The sequence below is a fragment of the Natator depressus genome, chromosome 1 (genome assembly GCF_965152275.1).
Source record: "Natator depressus isolate rNatDep1 chromosome 1, rNatDep2.hap1, whole genome shotgun sequence".
Classification (NCBI taxonomy): Eukaryota; Metazoa; Chordata; order Testudines; family Cheloniidae; genus Natator; species Natator depressus.
Genome location: NC_134234.1, coordinates 50,321,465 through 50,342,147, shown reverse-complemented (window position 1 = coordinate 50,342,147; position 20,683 = coordinate 50,321,465). Strand labels below are relative to the sequence as shown.

Genomic DNA, 20,683 nt, shown 5'->3' with positions numbered 1-20,683 from the left:
TGTCAGAATAGCTTCTTCACCATGAATCAATGGTGATGGCAGTACCAAATGGCATAATAGGTCTCTTGCTGCCATATAGGACTCCACAATTGTTGACACCAGTATAGGAGGTTGTCTCACTGTGATCAGTGAGGGCTGATGTAATGTCACAGCCGAAGAAGTAACTGGTCTTGATGGTCCCCGGGGGGAGGATACTGGAGTCAATGGCTCAGGTCTATGGGTGTCAGTGTGAGCCGGTACCAGGGAGCATTAAGCCAAAGAGCGCACTTTACCCTTGGTACCAGACTGACCTTCTGTAGGAAGTCTCATACCATGAACCTCAAAGAACCTGATGGCAACTTTTTCTTATGTTTCTGAGACCTGGATTGTTCTCTGCGTTAGATCTTGAAAGAGCAATACTGGCAAAGGGGATCTCCCAAGACTTTTCTCTGTTGGCAATGCCAAGGGAGCACACCCGGAAGGAGCTGTGAATGAGCTCCCTCACCATGACCAAGGGGGTTTGAATACCAGACAAAGAGCCACTTCCATAACAATATATGGAATATATGGAAAGTTGAGGTGCTCCTCTTTCAGCTTTTTCATTCTGCATTTAAGCCCCAGCAGATTGAGCACTTGTCTCTTAGATGGTCTTCAATGAAGCATGTTAGCACAAATGAAGGTCACTGTCAGACATTGGCTTTCAACAACCAGAATCAGGCTTGAAACCCAGAGACTTTGGTATTGGCTCCACCAGTACCAGGCAAGGCATGGATTAGAAGAATGAAGAAAAGAAAAAATGTAAACAAATTAAAAAGTAGAAAGGGAAAAAAAGTCCAATGTATGAAGAACAGTACCACTAGACAAAAAGTAAGCTGAAGTACCCACAATTTTGTTCTGAATCCTCCAGCTACTGACCACAGTCAGAAGCGACTGAAGGAGGGGTGGGGCAGCTTTGCCCTTTATGTCTTTCTCCCTGAACACAAGGAGCCAGGGATGGATGAAGCCACCCCTATTGGTACTGCTAGGGACGACTCTCCAGCACTGCTACATGAGACGTGCCCACACAGCATAACAGACACATGCAAACACTCAAAGAAGAAAACAAGGCTCAAATAGTATTTACATATCCTCTGTGTTTTGAGAATTCATAACATACTTGGGCAGATATCACTCTTAAAACTATCAGTTCACTAATGATCCAAATTCTATTTCAAAACATGGCAAGCCCATTTGTTAACTGGTAATCAAGCTTGTTCCAGTTGTAAATATTTAATATCTTTGTTTACATAGAATCCTTTTATCATCACCAGTCATTTAGAAAACACCACAAATGCATGTGACACTTTACAAGAGATAGCAGAACAAATTCCTTGTCTCAAAGGCTTACAATACAGTCTTGGGGCAAATGTATTTTACATATTATGTACCCTTTCATCTCAGTTCTGATCACATGCAATTATGGTACCTGAAAGTATCTGAAACAAAATCATTCAATTATTTTAGATCAGCCTCTCCTGCAACTTTGAACTTTTATCAAAGAAATGTAGGCACTGCTATATAGTAAGCAAGAGTCTTCACTGGGTCATTTAGCATCAGTTACTTTCAGAAGCTTAGAATTATGACAAAAATGTGTGTGTTCAGGATCATCAAAGGTCAATATCACATTTATAGATCATAAGAATGATTCAAGTCAACTACCATGTTTCATGAACTGAGCACATTTAGACACTCCATATCTACGGCCCCTTATTCTTCTGATGCATGCTTGTAACTCTGAACAGAAAGTTAGTAGTATTAAAACACAGATCTAACTGAGCGTGAGAGACAACAGTTCAATTATCCCAACTCAACTGTCTCATCCTAAGCAAATTGTCTTGTGTTTTTTCTAACTGGAGATTGATATAGCTAATCCCATCAAACTTTAAAATTTACATTGCAATGGTACAGAAACATACCATGGGGGTTTTTGTGCCAACCTGAAAACTTTTCTGACAGCTTAGCACAAAAAGATGAATCAGCAATTTGGTAAGTCCTTCTGGCTTCATAAAAGGAGTGTGTGTTTAAGGCCGTAAATAGCAATTCAAAAGCAAGTAAATTCAAGAGGTTTGCTTTCTGGTCAAATCCAAAAAACTACTGCAGAATATTTCTCTCACTCCCTAGGAAAAGAGCTTGCATATTATTACTCCATATTATTTCTCATTTTACTGTGGAAAAACTGAGACAATGAGATTTTCCTGAGGCCACACTGTGAATCACTGGCAAAACCAGGATTAGAACTCAGGAAAGGAAAGTAATGTTAATGTAACTAGAGGTTCTTAAGATAAGTGGTCCCTTTCTGAATTCCACTGTGGGCACACTTGTGCTCCATGTACCTGAGACTGGAGAATATTTGCAAGTAGTGTCCATTGATCTCTGCTCCTGACCTCCTCATGCTCTTTACCAAAGGAATAAGGGATGAGGCGGACTGACCGCCTCTCCAGTTCCTTCTGTACTATGAAGTCAGTCATGAACTGATGCAGAGAGGCAGGAGGGTGTGTAGTGGAATACAAATAGGGACCACACATCAAAAAGAACTCATTACAATAAGGTAAGTAACTTCTTACCTTTCTTCTTTGAGTTGTGGTTCCTATGTGTACTCTTCTGTGGGTGACTGACAAGGAGTACTTAAAGAGGAGGTGGATGTGAGGATGCTTGTGGTATAGCTGCTTGCAGGATTAATGTCCCAAAGGATGCATCAGTGGCAGAGTCCTGGATTAAGGTGTAATGTCTTATAAATGTGTGGATGGATCTCCATGTAGCTGCTCTGCAAATATCAAGAAAGGGTACCTCTTGAAGTGATGCTATTGAGGTTGCCTGAGCCCTTATAGAGTAAGCTCTTACCCATGTGAGGGAGGAACCTGTGTCAACTGAAAGCAGGATACAGCTAGAGGTCTTGTGAGAAGACATGGCTTATCCTCATACTTGTTCTGCTATGGCAATGAACAGTCTAGGTGACTTCCTAATATGTTTTGTTCTCTTCAGGTAGAATGCCAATGCTCATCATAGGTGGAGGGAATGAACTCTACACACCTCATTAGAGGCGTGGGGCTTTGGGAAAAACACAAGTGAATTGACTGGTTTATATGAAATTCTGAAACTATTTTAAGACTGGATTTTGGGCGTAGTAATAGCAAGACCTTATCCTTATGGAATATTGTGTTTGGTGCATCCACCATTAAGGTGCCTAGTACTCCTACTCTTCTGGCTGAGGTGATGGCAACAAGGAAGGCAACCCTCACTGATAGGCAAGAAATGGAACACAGAGCTAGCAGTTTTATGTTATGGGAGGTTTAGCGAGTGCCGAAAGCACTAAAGAAAGATTCCCCGTGGGGGACTGGTTTCTTCGCAGCTGGAAAGTTTCTGACCAGCTTTCAACAAACTGACTGTTATCGGGTGCAAAATATCAAGGAACCATCCATTGGCAGGTGACACACACTAATTACTGCTAGATGAACTTGCAGGGAGCTAAGGGAAAAGCCCATAATCTTGAGGATAAGAATATAATCCAAAATTGTGGGAATATCAAGTGCCTCTGGAGACATATAGTTTTTTTTGGGCCCAGACAGGTGAAGGTTTCCACTTGGCTAGATTACATTTTCCAGTGGAGTCTTTTCCTGTTACTAATGAGAATAATTTTCACAGCTTCAGAACAGGAATGTTCTAGGCTCAGTGCCCATCCAAATACCAAGCCATGAGAAGAAAGCATTGGGGTTATGATGTCTGACCATGCCATTTTTCTGGATCAAGAAATCTGAAAAGATTTGAATATTAAGTGGACGGGAATGACATTTGTAGGAGGTGTGGAAAGCAAAATTGCCTGGGCCATCTGAGGGTAATGAGGATGACTTAGGCCCTGTCTAGTCAAATTTTCAATAGAACCAGAGATAATAGTGCAATGGGAGAGAAGACATAACTGAAGTGATTTGTCCAAGGTAGGAGAGGACCATTGCTCACTGGAGCAGTTTACTTTACATTTCCTGTTTCCCATTGAGTGAAGATGCTGTTTATTACTGAATCATGTAATTCCCACTTGTGATAGGTGGCAAAATACCTGCTGAGGCTGTCCACCAGCACATTTTTGGTGTCTGGGAGGTACACTGTAGATAGGGTTAATGTAGTTCTGCATACAGCAGGTCCATAAGTTGACCCCTTCTATAAAGAGCAGTCTCTCCCTGCTTATTTATATAGAAAACAGTAGTTACGTTGTCCGACATTATCAGGATGTGCTGGGATTGTGTGAATGGTAGGAATGCTTTGTTGTAGGGCTCTCAGTTCCAGAAGATTGATGTGCATTCTGGCTGCCAGAGTGATCCTAGTGTCATGTGATTGTCTATGTGAGCTCCCCTATCCTACCAGGGAGAGGTTTGGAATTATCTTGTTGGATGTGAGAGATAGAAATGGAACCCTTATGCACACGTGTCCAGCATCCCTCCACCATTCCCTCACTGGGAAGGAACTGTCCCTATGGTATTCATGCTGTGTGTGTTTGGTGTACATACCGTTTGGAGCCAGCTTACCGGCAATGAAGGTTAAATCTGGGATATGGCCCTGGAGAGTAAGGTACATTACACACTGAAGTTTGTGAGTAACCAGGTCTATCACAGTGCCCACGGAGTGAAATCTGTGGGAGGTATGCCCTCACTTTGACTGAATCCAGTGTCGATCCTATAAAGTCTATCGCCTGTTTTGGAGTCAAGATAGACTATTCCATGCTTACAAATTACCAGGGATACTAGAAAGTGCATCAGTGATGAAGCTGACATTAAAACTTCCAGGTGAGACTGGCTGGTTAGAAGCCAGTTGTCTAAGTATGGGAAGACAGTGAAGCAGCCTTGTCCCAGCTGAGCTGCTATTATGAAGAACACTTTTGTGAAGATTCTGGGAGCTGTAGTGAGCCCGAATGGAAGCACCCTGTATTGATAGTTGTGTGGGCCCAGCACAAAGCTGAGGAACCATCTGTGAGAGGGATGAATAATCACAATGAAAGCATGTCTGTTTCATATTAAGAGCCATGAATCATGTGCCTTTTTGTAGGGATGGTATTACTGATGCTAATGTACCCATGTGGAATTTCAGTTTTTGAAATTGACACAGGTTGAGAATGGGTCACGAGCCTTTTTTCTTCTTGGGAATGAAGAAATAGTTTGAATAGAACCCTTTCCCTCAGTATTGAGGGGGTATCTGCTGTATTGCTCCTTGTTGGAGAAGAGATTGTACCTTGTGAAGGAGAACAGCCTTATGAGACTGGGTCCCTGAGAAGGGACAGGGAAGAGGATTTTGGAGGAGGGGGGCAGAGAAACTCTATGGTACAGATGGAATGGATATCCAGCATGTACTTGTCTGTTGTTCTCACTGCCCAGTTTTGGGGAAATTTTGCTAGTTGCTCCCCAATGAATCTTGGTAATAGGCAGAGATGACATCTCTGGAGTCATGTTAAAAATATCTCTTGGTTGGAGGGTGAGGCTGGGTAGCCACAGCTGAAGTGGAAGATGCATCTTTTGTTGTTTGCAAGGTGGCTTGTATGGACAGTGATAAAATCATTTAGGTAATCAACTCATGATCTTTGACAGTACCAGCAGTTCCCGATCTTTTGGGTCTCAGTGTTTCATTTTAGGTAGCACCAAAGTCAGCCTCTGAGTCAATGTGGAGGTTGCTACTGAAGGACTTTCACTCCTATGAGTCTTTTGAACATGCCCATGCAGCTTAGGAGGACCTAATTTCTTATGGCTTGGGCATGAGGGCTCACCTGACTTGGACAGAGTCGAGGCAGGTCTCTCCCCTTAGATGGTCTATGAGGGGATCTGTTTTTATGTTTGTAAGAGTGTCCCTTACGCCCATGAGGGGGCCAGACAAAGGGCTCATCCCACTCAGTTCCAGAGTCAGACATAGAACTAGGGATCTTGCTCCCTGCTGACACTGGCCAATGTTCAGGAAGGTCTCCCTGGCCTGGGTATGAATGGGGATTCATTGCCTGCTCCATAACATGTTTGTGAAGTTGAAGTTCTAGTGCCTGCTGAATTAGGCTGGGAAAGGAGTGTCAAAAATTGAATTTGGTGGAGAAGAGGCAACAGTAATAATCATTGCTCACCAAAAAGAAGCGGGGGCAGAAAATGCAATTTTTGTAGCCCAGACTCTTGGGCATCCTCAAAATACCATTTTGGGAGCACAGGGTTTGGAGTCTAAAACTGATCAACAAGATCAAAACACTAACAAGAAAAACTAAGAATAATTTAAAACTTTAAATATTTACAGGAAGAAGAGAAAGGATCAGCTTGGGACACTGGAGGTTTCTGACTCAGGCTTTGAGGTGGTAAGAAGGAACTGAAGAGGTGGATGGTCTGCCCCGCCTTGCCCCTTATAACCTGGGTGTAGAGCACAAAGGGAGCAAGCAGGGACACAGGCACGGACCAACAGACACTACTCACAGGAATTCTTGGACCGCATGCCTACCTACAGTGGAATACACATAGGCTCTCAAAGAAGAACTCCTCACTCCCAACTTTGTGCTCATTCCTCCAGATCACTTTGCCTTACTGCCAGAGGAGCTGAGCATACACTGCTCCGAGTTCAACTGCAGCTGTGAGCGTTCAGCACTTCTGAAAAATCAAGGTGTTTCAAACTGTGCACTCCAAAAATTAGGAATACACAATTAGTTTGCCAAAATTTCGTTTAACTGGATTGCTCATCATATACAACGTCTGTGACATATGCAGAGCGACAATTGAGCCCTCTCAAGTCACAGTCACCCGCAACCACAACAGCAACCTTTCTCTTCCTGCAATTCTTTGCCTCATTCTGTACATACCTTACAACTTCTAAAGCAAATGACGCAGCAGTCCCGTACACCACCTAACTCATTATCCGATTGTAATTCACCATACAATTTGTTCCCGGAGGCCCAGTACCAGGAGTTGCGAGGTTCCTATACTCTATGTTGCCACCAGCGAAGGGTATGGACCCCTGGGGTCATTTGGTGGGTCCCAGAAAAAAAAAAAACCAACTATAGCCCCAGGGATTTCTCCCACTGAATTTCAAAAGACTGCTGCAAAAACAGGTTTTAGAGCTCTCAAAGTTTCTTTTATAAAGGAAAATTTTTAACAATCTAAATAAAAGGTCATTTCTAGCTCCATCTATAATGCCATAGGCGTATGTAAAGCTTTACAGACAAGTTGCAAAAATTATAACAATGCTTATGAAAAATATCTAAACAAACATGATAAGTACTTGCTTGATTCAGAGAGGATCTTTTAAAATTTCAGATTTTAATATAGTCATAGTGACCTGAAGATTGGGATCTTTTAAATACAGATTCATATAAACATTTTTCTCATCATACACATTTTTTGCAATAAACATTATTTGCATGTTTAAGTAATTTGTACCTCATAAAGTGTGTTATATGTTGTAACGGTCACAGTGTTTGTATGCAGCATCAACCTCTCTCCGAGAAGAGTGAAAAGACTATGGGTATGCATGATTTCAACCTTTCGTCTGGAGGAAAGAACATAAAAATACAAAACGTAAAATGGATTGAAGATTATAAGTAGTTGCAAAACCAGAGAAGTAACATTTTTTTCATGCTATCAAAAAACATTTTACATCAAACTTTGGACTTTATAGTATCTATGCTTTAAACTGTTTATTATTTCTTTAAGCATGTAATGTTGCCTATTACTTTAAGCTATTTCTGAAAATTCATTTAAATTGTTCTGGCCATACTGAATGGTTGTGAGAATGCAGTTTTATATGCAGGATGTGTTCCTGTATGTAACCACCTGTAAACCTTCTTGCCCTCAAAGATGTTCATCACAGACACGTTTCTTTGGTAGAGGACAGACAGACTAGGCTGTACCCCTCCCCCACCAAATCTGTCAAGGATGTCCCTACATTGGACAGATGGGTGACTGATGAGCAACATGAAGTACTGCCTTTCCCTCACAGGCCTCAGTGTTGTGCTTCCATATGTCTTCCAAGAAAGGTACTTTAACATTTATGGGTTTTATTACCATTGTCAGTCTCTGTGCACGGCTTTCTTTCATACAGAAAATAAAACAGTTCTCATATATTACTGTTAAAAAAGTCCAGTATGAGCAATACAAAATTCTGAAGAGTTGTGAAATTCCAGCTGAGTGGAATACTGTTTTAGCATATTGTTACACAAGTCAGAACAAACTATACCTTAAAAGTAGAGAAGGAAGAAGCTCTGGTTCCCAAATAAAACATCAGGGAAATTCAGCCAATCCCCCAAATTGTATTCTGTTTAAACATGTATATAGCACCAAAAATATGCACAGTACTTATTGTATAGTGCCATAAAACTACACAGTGCTTTAAGAAAAAAAATATGGAAAATGAAGTGCAAACTCCCTATCCAGAAGCATTTACAATCTATATGGAAGAATAGGTACAATATGGATTAAAACAATACATAATGGATAAAGAGTGCTAGTGGTCATATCTAAAATGCTTAGAATAGAAAAGTTTTCATGACTTTTCTCTATGGAACTACAAAGGCAAGTTGGACAAAGTGTTCTGGTGGTATATAGCCAAATATCTCTAATTTATTAAATTCACAGATATTTCTGTCAATTTTCACAAGAGAGATGAGAATAAATATAACATAGCACACCTTTGTTATTTTTTTCAGACTTTTTTTAAAAATTTCTTTAAAAAAAGCCACAGATAAAATATTAAAGTTGCATGGTTAACCATTAAAGAGTCAGGAAATGCAATCTTATCTCTGCCTCTTGTGTATATTCATTACAGTTCAGTCTTTAGTTTCATAATTACATACCACAGTATTTCTGAAATAATAATATATAATACAATTTTCAACAACTTAAATACATGCGTAGCATCTTGTAGTACTATGTACTGTTCTGTACATAGCAAGGAGTTCATGAGTCATTTATATGAACACAATACAGGTGTATGTAACATACTACAGATTGAGGATACAAAAGAATAATAGTGAAAACTTACTGGCTTATATATACTACATGTGTTCAAAGCAATATTGGCTTCATAGTTAACTGACTTCTCACCAACACTGCTCCCAAGGAAGGATTTGCTGCTCATTGAAAGAAAATGTATAGTACCAAGGCATTTTAAGAAGTTTTGTGAGCATCTATCTTACAAAGGAGAGCTTGCATAGAAATTTGATGAGAACGGTCGTACTGGGTCAGACCAAAGGTCCATCTCGCCCAGTATCCTGTCTTCTGACAGTGGCCAATGCCAGGTGCCCCAGAGGGAATGAACAGAAAGGTAACCACCAAGTGATTCAACCCCTGTCACTTCTGGCAAACAGAGGCTAGGGAAACCATACCTGCCCATCCTGGCTAATAGTCATTGATGGACCTATCTTCCATGAACTTATTTAGTTCTTTTTGAACACTGTTATAGTTTTAGCCTTCACAACATCCTCTGGCAAGGAGTTCCACAGTTTGACTGTGTGTTGTGTGAAGAAATACTTCCTTTTGTTTGTTTTAAACCTGCTGCCTATGAATTTCATTTGGTGACCCCTAGTTCTTGTGTTATGAGGAGTAAATAACACTTCCTTATTTACTTGCTCTAGACCAGTCATAATTTTATAAACCTTCATCATATCCCACCCCCCCTTAGTCATCTCTTTTCCTAGCTGAAGAGTCTCAGTCTTATTAATCTCTCCTCATGGAGATGGGGCAAACACATCTGCACACAATATTCAAGATGTGGGCATACCATGGATTTATAGAGAGGCAATATGATGTTTTCTGTCTTATCATCTATCCCTTTCTTAATGATAGCCAACATTCTCTTCACCTTTTTGACTGCTGCTGCACATTGAGTGGATGTTTGCAGAGAACTATCCATAATGATTCCAAGATCTCTTTCTTGAGTGATAACAGCTAATTTAGACCCCAACATTTTAAAGGTACACTGGATCACTGGGGGTATGAAATTAGTGTAAGGAAGAAAAATATTACAGATTACCACACTTGTGCCACAGAATTTAAGGCCAGAGGGGACAACCAGGTCATCTACTCTGATCTCATCTCTAGCAGCGGTGCGCCCCCCTTTACCGTTAACGGAATCTGTCCATGCCCCTCACCTCAATTACTGCACAGCCAAAGCTTCCTTAGTAGCAGAGCTTGGGCTGAAGGTGGAGCTGGGGACGGAACTGGTCTGGAGGCAGAGAGGGAATGATGGCAGATCTGGTCTGGGGGCAGAGTGGAGCTGGGGCATGGGCCAGAGTGGGGTTGGGTGTGGAGTGGGGCAGGGGACGGATCTGGTCTGGAGGCGGAGCAGGACTGGGGGCAGAGCTCGTCTGGGGGTGGAGTGGGGCTGGAACTGGGTGTCCCTCCCTGCCCCTAATGGGCATTGGCCCGGGCCCTGCCTCACACCCCCTGAGTGTTCCTCTGTGCCCCTTAGCGGAGCTCACCCCACAGTTTAGGGACCAGTGCTCTATGTCACAGGCCATTAAACACTATCCAACCAAGCCCAACAACTAAAATTAGACCAAAATATTACAAGAGACTAAATTATTCTGTGCCACAGGCAGAGAACAGGAACTGAGGTGCATCAATTCTTGAAGCCTCTGCAGTGGCATGGAATTAATGTAGTAACATATACCTAAAGGATCTTCACAAGTGACTCATGCCCTATGATGCAGAGGAAGATGAACACCCCTAAGATCACTGCCAAACTGACTATGGGGGATTTCCTTCCTGAGCCTGAATATGGTGATAAATTAGACCCTGAGCATGTGAGCAAGACTCACCAGCCAAGCACCTGAGAAAGAAAATTCTCAGTACCACCCCAGTACCAGCCCATTCAATGTCCCAACTGCAAATATGGTCGTCTTACATGCTTGAGACAATGTATTTGAGAAACCGTATGTTTTCATAAAATTTAACTGTTGTGGTATGCACATGCAAGGGGACATATTTATGGCAATGTGTGCACCTTTAATTTTGAAATTTCCTGACTTGTGCTTAAATGTGCAAGTGAACATTCTCTTAACATATATTCTGTATAAAAACAAAAATCAAGTAAATACAACTGGGGGGAGAGGCAACACATAACTTTGTTGACTTTGTATTAAGGCAGTTAGACAGAATATCCAACCAACAAAAAACATAAATAGGAAGGAAAAAATCAATTAAGCCACTCGACATATCATCTACAATCCACTCATCCATTAGTTCCCCTGCTCAGCATCAGCTATCTTGACTCTTCTACTAAAGAGCCAATGGACACCTATGAACTACAGCAATGTTAAATAGCTTTATGTTTATGTGTTTTAATTATTAATATTGATGCAGCTTTTGTAAGTTACATTGTGTGTAGCTTCATATGTGGTTTTGTACTGGTGTGTGAAGAACTGCAAATAGTGTCACTTTTCTGTAATGTTTAGGAAAAATGTATGAGAATGAGTGATTTATGTTAGAGATTATTCTAAAGTTATTTCTGTACTTAAAAATTACAGAGTTAAAGTCAATGTATGCATAAACATAGGTGTATTTTATGGTGACAGTTAAGGCTACATGTTTAGACAAACCACCTCTCTATCTTCTCCTACTACCAGCAACTTAGTGCAAATTTCACTTTATCTCCATGCTCCCATAACACAGACCTGCTCCTCCCTGTCCCCCACAATCTCACTCATCCAAATCCCCCACATAGATCTGCTCACCACCTCCTCCTCCTCCTCTTTCCTCTCAATGGTACTGTTTCATAGTGTACCATATAAACAGAAAATGGGGTTGTGAGTGGGGGGAGGGGGTGAGATAAAGGCTTTTGGTTGGTGAAGGAAGAGATCAAGGATGTGTGTGGGGAAAGTCAAGCACGTCTGTACTGAGGCATCAAGATCTCCCCACGGCACTATTGCCTTGATGGGCCAGAAAGCTGGAGTGGCTCCCCTCCACCCTAGGCTTCAGCAAAGCCATAATTCTCTTTAGCTCAGGGCTCATATTGCACGCAAGTCTCTTTGCCCTTGGGTCTCAAAAATCCCTAATAAATCCTATTTCTCCAAACTCTTTCGTCCCCCCAAGTCTCTTCCCTGCCCAGACTCCCTCCCTAGCTTACTAGAGGTGCAAGCAGATTGTGGCTGGTGAATCAAGCTTGCAGTGTCAGAAAAAATGACTTGATTGACAGAACTCAGCAGTTCTTCTGGCTAATCATTGCACTACTCACAACAATTATTCTTTACCAGAGAATAACTGTTTAGTTTTAAAACTTCAGAAGTGGTCCAAGTCCAAGATATCAGAAAAAAATATCAGATAGACATGCACAGGTATGCATGTGTGTGGTTTGGTGTTTATAAGGATTGTGGGTTTTTAGCTGTTCAAATGCCCAAAATGTGATATGAACAGGACAAATTTCAAAATGGTAGCATTTTACAATATTTCAGCTGTAAAGATTCACTAAAAAATTAACAGAAAATTCTTTTATGAAGAGTTATGGCATCAAATTTGGAAAGCAAATTCAGTAACTAAAGTGCAAAACAGAAGGGATTTTATTTCTTCTCTAATGATGTGCTGATTTGTATTTAACTATGGAGTCCCTACTGATGCAGCCATAATTGGCTGGATTCTCCAAAGAGCCTCAGGGGTTTAGGCAACCAACATTTTCAGTGGGAGAACTCCTTTAGGCACTTTTGAAAATCCCACCCTTCATTTCATATAGCAGGGGTTCTCGAACTGAGGGTCGGGACCCCTCAGGGGGTCACGATGCTATTACATGGGGGGTCACGAGCTGTCAGCCTCCACCCCAAACACCGCTTTGCCTTCAGCATTTATAAGGGTGTTAAATATATAAAAAACTTTTTAATTTATAAGGGGGTTGCACTCAGAGGCTTGCTATGTGACAGGGGTCACCAGTACAAAAGTTTGAGAATCACTGTCCTATAGTGTTCCTGGGAAGCAACAGAGCTTGCCATTGATTTATTAGCAGAAGGACAATTTTGTAGTCAATTCACTAGACTGGTCACAGTATGGTTATTGGTCAAATCACTGCTTCAGGCCTCTTTACCCATTTTTAAATAAGAAATAACTCCTGTGTAACACAAGTGTTTTGAGGTTTTAGCCAGTAATATTTTTAAAACACTTTGAGATCCTCAGGTGGAATGCAAATTAGAAATACAAAATACGATTATCAACAGCAATTTGGACTTAATAAATCCCTTGAGAAAAATTCCATTTAGGCATCTTTTCCACAACTAACCATGTCTCAGTTAAGTGGGTGTACTTTATTGATCATTCAATCCTAGAGCCCTCAGAAAAAACCAGTGTCTACAAATATCCTGTCCTAGATTGATTCCTACTTTTCTAACCACTTCCTCATTTCTGATGAAGGCATGAAGCCTCTTCATCATGGAATTGATCATTATTTTTCTTCTTCATCTACATTTTCTTTCTGGAATATCATATTGTTAGTTTCAGCCTTGGATGTCTCTCCAAATTACATGTCCATCAACTCAAAGTCCCATCTATCTACTTTTCTTGTTCATGTCAGCTCCTCATCAGATCATAACTTCCTACTATCGAACACTGTGAAAGACTCAACTTTTGTGTAAAACATACTACCTGTTATGTGTCTTATTCCACAGCAGATTTCCTTAAAATAGACTTTTACTTTTCCCAGGGACAGAAGTCTTAGAAACACTCTTTATTCAAAATGTTCTTTCTTCTCATAACTCAATTGTTTAACTAGGCCAATCACCATCTCTAAAGTGTCAGAATTAATCATCAAGTTGAGCTAAAATTCTTATCCCTGCATCCCACATTTATTAATAAAATTCCCTCTTATATTCTTCCTAAATCAGTACTCTGAAATTTCAGGTAATACTGAAAACTGAAGCCAGATAACATTCTCACTCCAAGAAAAAAGAGTATATATTCTTGTCATAATCACTGGCCTTTTTAATTTAAATCAAAATTATCCTAGAAAAGCATACCTTAATTTTTTTTTCTTTTTAGGTTATCCAGATCAAAATCTAAAGCATTTTGTGAGTCATGTATGAAGCACAATAAGCTAGGTAAAAATTACCTATTGTATATACAGATTTTACTTTCCAAATGATTAAGTGCTTGGCTCTGCTGTGTCATACAGTTTTCCTTGATGCTACTCTACCATACCTACTATAATCGTGCCATTAATATGGTTATAGCTACTTGAATGAAATTAGGGAGGCAGGGTAGCCTAGATGACTGAGCAGAGGATTTGCTACCAGATACTCCTGAGTTCTCATGCTGGCTCTGTCCCTGATGCATATGTGTAACTCCATGCATGTCATTTAAACTCTAGCGCAGTATCATCATCTGTAAACAGGGATTAATACTTTATTTAACCTTGCAGGGTGTTGAGGATTAATTATTCAGTGTATGGACATTATTTTGAAAATGTAAATTACCACATAATAGCACATTAGAAATAATTTGGGGCTTGTCAAAATAGCATTTGGGAAACTAAACAAAATCTGTCTACATGGCACCGACTCATTCTAAATTTCACTTATTTCACTTTCTACATCTTACTTCTGTATTTAATTTTTATCACCATTTACATACTTCATTTGCTGTTCCTTCTGTATTTGTATAGCACAGTGATAGCTAATATTTTTATGAGAATGTTTTATTATTCCTCAATTTTATTTATTTCCATCATCATTTAAAAATGTTTTGATGTAGTTCCTCCCAGATGTTTACTCCTAACGCAACTGAAAATGCAAATGACTGACCAACAATCTTTAATGATCCATAAAACATTGAATTTCATATCTATTGCACTTTCAGAGATGTACGGCCATATGAGAACAATACATTTAGTTTATAAACAGCATTACTGGGTTTTTTTGTTTTGTTTTCTAAAGCAATTTTGGTTTAAGACTTATTATCACAATCAATTACATTTTACCAGACAATGTTTTCTACCTTTTGAAATTACTATTTAGTAAGAAATTAATCTGAAAATTAGGTATTTTTCCTCACTGTGTATCTATAAAAACAACAGAATCTGCAAATTAGTCATCATAGACACTGCAGTTAATGCATTCTAAGCACTTTCTAGAGGTCATGTTTTGTATTTTAAAGTGAATATTACAAAAAAGAAAACAAATTATAATCATTTTATGCCACTACAACTACTTCAGACAGTACACTTACTTGTGACCCAGGTGTTTGAGAAAATATCCCAGTACCTTCAGAGCCTGCACCCAGATACTTTCACTTTTGGAAGCCAGTAATTTATAAATGACTCTAAAATGAAAAAAAAAAAAAAAATCAGTCAGCATATTCTCCCAGTTTACCACCAATCATTCATAGTACTGTGAAACTAAACAATAAAATAGTAAGAAAAGCTAAGAAAGGAACATACACATATGAATGAAAGGCAGTATTATGGTGGGATCACAAGCTATGCTGGTGGATTGTGGTCATGGTCCCTTTAAGGTAGGTCCCAAAATGGAGGGGAAATAATTTCAGTTTCAACCAAATGAAATTAAACAGTCAAAAGGCTTCTTCCTTTGACTATTGGTCCAAATGAAGAAAAACGAACAAGACCTCTTTCAACCTAATCCAAGGTTCCACAGACTCAGGGTTGCTTCCTTCAGCCAAGGTCCCACTTGGAACAAAAACAAAAACACATTCTACAGTCCTTGAGCAGTTCGACAGTTTTGCTGTGTTCAAGATGGGTGGTTAATTCCACAATTAAGCCTTTAAGTTAGCCAAAGCCAGGTTCAGGAGTTTTATGAGACAGCAGGAAACTACAGAGCACTCCTCTCCCCTCCTACCTATACTTCACACTCACTTTCCCACCCTGGAAGCCTTTTTATTTATTTTTTTAATGGTTTCTGCCATGGGCAGTGGGTATTATTCTTCTTCCCTGGTGCTGTCGCCAACCCGCCACTGGACACCTGAGCCACAGTGGCCCTGCCCCTTCCCCGAGAGAACCACAGCCTCCACCCTGACTCTAAACATTTGTTCCTTATTTCTAATATGAATTTGTCTGGCTTCAGCTTCCATTGGTTCTTGCTATGCCTTTCTCTGATAGATTAAAGAACTCATTAAGTAGCTGGTATTTTCTCCCTTTGAAGGTACTTGTACACTAAGTCACTTCTCAGTCCCCTCTAGGAGAAACTATACTGCAAGTCACTCACTTTCAGGCCCTCGAATAATTTTTGTGGCTCTTTACTGCACCCTCTCCAGTATTTCAACAGAATACAGTATTCTAAAATTGATATTACTAATATCTTATTCAGAGGTAAAGTCACATCCCTATTCCTAACTACCCTGATCCAAGGATTGCATTAGCCTTTTTCACCACAGCATTACACTGGGGAGCTCATGGTGAGTCACTTATCCAGTGTGACTCCTAAATCCTTTTCAGTCACTGCTTTCCAGAATGCATTCTGTAGGCACAGTGTGCATTATCCCCCTAGATATATGACCTAGCATTTGGCTGTATTAAAATGCATTTTTTTGAATGGGCCCAGGTTACCAAATGATCCAGATTGCTCTGTATGACTGCTCTCATTATTTACCCCTCTGCCAAGCTTTGTGTCATCTAGAAATCTCACCACCAATGACTTTATATCTACTTCCATATCACTGAAGAAAATGCTGAATAGTGTCAGGCCTAGTAGTGCTCCCTGCAGCACCCTAGAAACACCAATGATGATTCCTCAATTAATTATTTTTTTGAAATCTGTCATTTAGCTGTTCTTAATCAATTTTACATAATTAAAAAAAAAAAGCAGAATGCTGTATAGTACCAAGTCAAATGTCTTACGAAAGTCTACATGTATTCAATCTATGCCAGGGGTGCCAGAAGCAGCCCCCCACTTTTAAAAGTGGGAGGGCCATGCCAGCCCACCTTTTAAACATGGGCGCAGTTTGGGGGACGGGGGCTGCACTGCCCCCCAAACTGCAAGCCTCAGGCAGGCGTGAGTGGTGCTGACAGGGGCTGCGCTTCTCAGCAGGACAGCTCCCCAGCTGCAAAGTGCAGCCCCTGACAGTGGTGGCAGCCTCTTCCCGGTGAGGGGGGCCTTAGCCCCCCCTCACCACGAGGCCTGGCCCCTATCCACGGCCCTGCCCGTGCTCCTTCTCTTCTCCCTGAGGTCCCATCCCCTAGCCAGGCCAGAAGCCAGAGATGGGCCATATTAAGAGCTGCCCAGGGAATCCGGGTCCCAGTGGGGAACCCCAGACCTTCCACCTGCCCTGAGGAGGGACTGGGGTGCCTGAGAGCAGCCTCCAGCCCATGTCCCCACCCCCAGACTGTGCCACTCAAGTAGGGTTGCCAATCCTCCAGGATCAACTTGGAGTCTCCAGGAATTAAAGATGAATGTTTAATTAAAGATCATCATGTGATGAAACCTCCAGGAATACTTCCAACCAAAATTGGCAACCTTACGCCTAGGGCAGGTAGAGGGCTCAGGTCTCCCCACAGTGGCCTGTGGCTCCCTGGGCGGCTCTTACCACTGCCTTGCTCTGGCTTCAGCTAGGGGGTGGGGCCTCCAGGGGAAGAGGAGCAGGTTTCCTAAACCATGTTCTGTTCACCAGTTACTCCTCTTACTCTTTTCCCATCTCTCCTTTCCGTATATCACCATTTCTTTGGCTATTTAAGATGACTTAACTCCTCCAGCTCAGCAACTGGCCCTTCACCATATAAGGGGCCTCCTCTTAGAAAAGTGTTGGAATAGAGCCAGAAACAAATACTGAACAAATCACAGATGAACAAAAGTATGACAGAAAACTAAATTCTGCTAGCAATAGCTAGATGGATCCCACCTCTTGATTTTGATTGGCATTGCTAATTAAACAGTTTTGAATATAAAGACTTCCAGGAAGATTTTAATATTTTTAAGACATTGTTTGACTAAACTATTATAAAAAAACAGATGATGTGCAGGTTAGTAGCTGTTTTTTTTACACAATAGCTCAGTCATATTGAAATTATTTTTCAGAATATCACAAGACAAAGAATCCACATTAAAACACATTTATTGTGTTAAAATATTGACCTTTTTTGTTACTATATTAGATATAGGAAAATGCCAAGATAGCACTGTTTCTCTTATTGTACTCAATTATAAATTACTGACAAACATACATATGTTCTGTAGAGACAACATTTTTCAGCTTGTGAAGAGAATATGAATATAAGTTTAACTCAGAAAAATGTTTATAAAAATGGCTAAAAATAGTCTCCTGTAACAGTTAAAAGAAAAGGGAACCTTCATACCCATATCTGAATTTTTCAGTGTACCTTGAGAATGGCACATTATATTCCAGATTGAATTGCAAATAAAAAAAAATAATTTATCCCCAAGCATGTCTAGTTTTATAAACAGAAGCCCAGCTGAAATATTTCTATTTAAATCTCCCCATGACATGTTATAAAAGCTTTCATATTTTGAAAGAATAAAATGCTAGATTTAGTATATTCATTAATGTATTTGTACTCCAAAAGCAAGCAATTGCACTTCTTATGTATGTGGGAAAGGAAGCAGGTTGGAGGGAGATTAGTTTCAAAAGTATGCTGTCATTTCAACATCTTACCGTATCCCGTTTCTTTGATCAAATGCAGGTATCATAGATGCTGGATGTTCTGACATTAGAGCCACTAGCAACTGCAGCACATCATGAATATTTTCATCCTGTGTGACAAGCATCAAAATCTTTTTACAAAATATTCTTAATTGAATGCTTTCCATAAAGTTGGTACAATTGATTACAGTAAAAGATAAGTAATTATAATTATAGAAACCTACCTCATGCATTGTTAATAAGTAATTTAATATACTCTGCAGCTCATCTTCCTTGACTCCTCTATCCTAAAAAAGAATGGATATTTCCTCATAGAGAGCTTACATTCTTCACACTCTGACTAAGAAAACTATTGCCTACAAAGTCTCTCTAAAATAGGATGCCATTAAAAACTAACAATGCCTAGAATTATCTTATGAATCAAGTACGAGCTAAAGTCAGAGGGCTAGATTCTCTCCTCTACTCTACCCCATCTAGCACTTGGACAGTGCAAAAGAGACAGATTTGTCCCTGTCCCCACTACATGTGATTTGTAGTGTTGGGGGAATCTACAGCAGACAAAGCTAGCATTGCCAACTACAGCCCATTCCAACAGTTCCCGAAAAAAGGAGCATATCTGGAGAAAGAAAGAACGAGAGAAGAGGTGTGGGCAGAACACACTGAACCCTGCACCCTGGTTATTCTCAAATGACAGATGATCCACTGCTTACAATGTGTCATCTGGGACACATAAGAGCAGCTCAAAGACTACTCTAAGCTGCACCAGGGCCAGATAGAGAATCAAGAAGCTGTAACTAACTTCCTGACTGACCCTCCCCTTTTTGTACCAATTAGATCTCTACCACAGTTTGGTAGAGAAGAGAAACTGGCCCAAATGCTTTAAAGGACTCTATAGCAGCAGGTTAGGATTCTATACCTTTTTGGTCTAAAAATAAATGTGTTAAAATAGATATGAAAGCAGTGTAGTATGACTGATATGAAATATCCTAAACATTCATTGCATTCAGGGTAGGTCCGAGGTTTTTTTTTTGGGGGGGGGGGAAGGGGGTTGTTTGTTTGTTTTTAGAAGTATTATTGGCACAGACCAATGTTAACATTAATCAGGTTTAGTCAAAAAAATTGCCAGGAATTACGTATCAAGTGCTTCATTAGAAACTATTAAATATCTACCTTGGGCCTTTGAGTTTGTTACATTTATTCAATTGTAACATTCTCAAATAAGATTATTTTACCTTTAATATAAGCTGTTTCAAAAACAGAAGCATAAATGCTCGGAGTGATATGATTTCTTTCTGTGATGGTCGAGGACCCTCTGGAAGAAATAAAAAACACCACCTTTTAAATGTACTATATGTGCCTGCTCTTACTGCCAGCAGCATTTTCAAGGGATTGCATTTCTTGCAGTATATTGAGTACTGTACTAACTACATGAAAGTTAGTATCTGCAAATGATAACATATAAACGTTTCAGAATTATATTATGTATAACCAAAATTCCTTATGTGATTATGTTTCCTTTTCAATGAAAAACTAATGACAGTTTTTACAGAGACACAGAAACATCAAATGTTAGGCAACGAAAATCTATTATGGGCTAACAATAACTAAGCCATCAAAGTTATACCAGTTGGATGGAACACTATACAGAAGGATTTTTTAAAAAAATTCTAACCTGATTATTTCAATACTTGCATGAAAGACTAATCCTACATAATCAAAGAGAAATTGCAGCTCAATAAAATAATAGATCCATGCCACCTAAAAATACATTGTCTACAATAGTTTATAACCAGTATTTCTCCATTCGAACAACAGACTATAAAAAAGAAATCTAAAAAACTCAATGGAGGTTAACAATAAGATGCAATAAACATCACTGTCTATTCATTTGTCCTTTCTTCTTTTTGATTCCCCATTCTTCTCTTATACTAAATTTATTGTATGTTAAATTGGAAAACTCCCTTGCATCTTTCCCATCTTTTTGGTGATGCCTAGCACACAATTTGTGTGGTATAAATAAAATAGCCTAGTTTACTTTTTCAGGAACAATTTAACTTGCACAAAACAACATTCTTTATTTCAGTGGCTATATTTCTGTCCCATTTCATGGATAAAACATTATTAAGAACCACGGTGAAGCA

General features: G+C 39.9%; 1 protein-coding gene across 6 annotated transcripts in view; it reads right to left on the bottom strand.

Annotated features, from left to right (window-relative positions):
- Window positions 1-20,683, bottom strand: part of NBEA (neurobeachin) — an 844,329-nt gene that overhangs the window by 524,631 nt on the left and 299,015 nt on the right. For 5 of the 6 annotated variants that reach the window (XM_074959554.1, XM_074959563.1, XM_074959572.1 and 2 more), the window contains exons 14-18: window positions 19,775-19,854; window positions 18,767-18,829; window positions 18,555-18,652; window positions 15,162-15,254; window positions 7,401-7,509 (exon numbers count right to left, since the gene is read on the bottom strand). The exons of the other annotated variant lie outside the window; for it this stretch is intronic. In XM_074959554.1, the coding sequence (XP_074815655.1) occupies window positions 7,401-7,509; window positions 15,162-15,254; window positions 18,555-18,652; window positions 18,767-18,829; window positions 19,775-19,854 (443 nt within the window). The remainder of the gene's footprint in view (window positions 1-7,400; window positions 7,510-15,161; window positions 15,255-18,554; window positions 18,653-18,766; window positions 18,830-19,774; window positions 19,855-20,683) is intronic. 6 annotated transcript variants of the gene reach the window in all.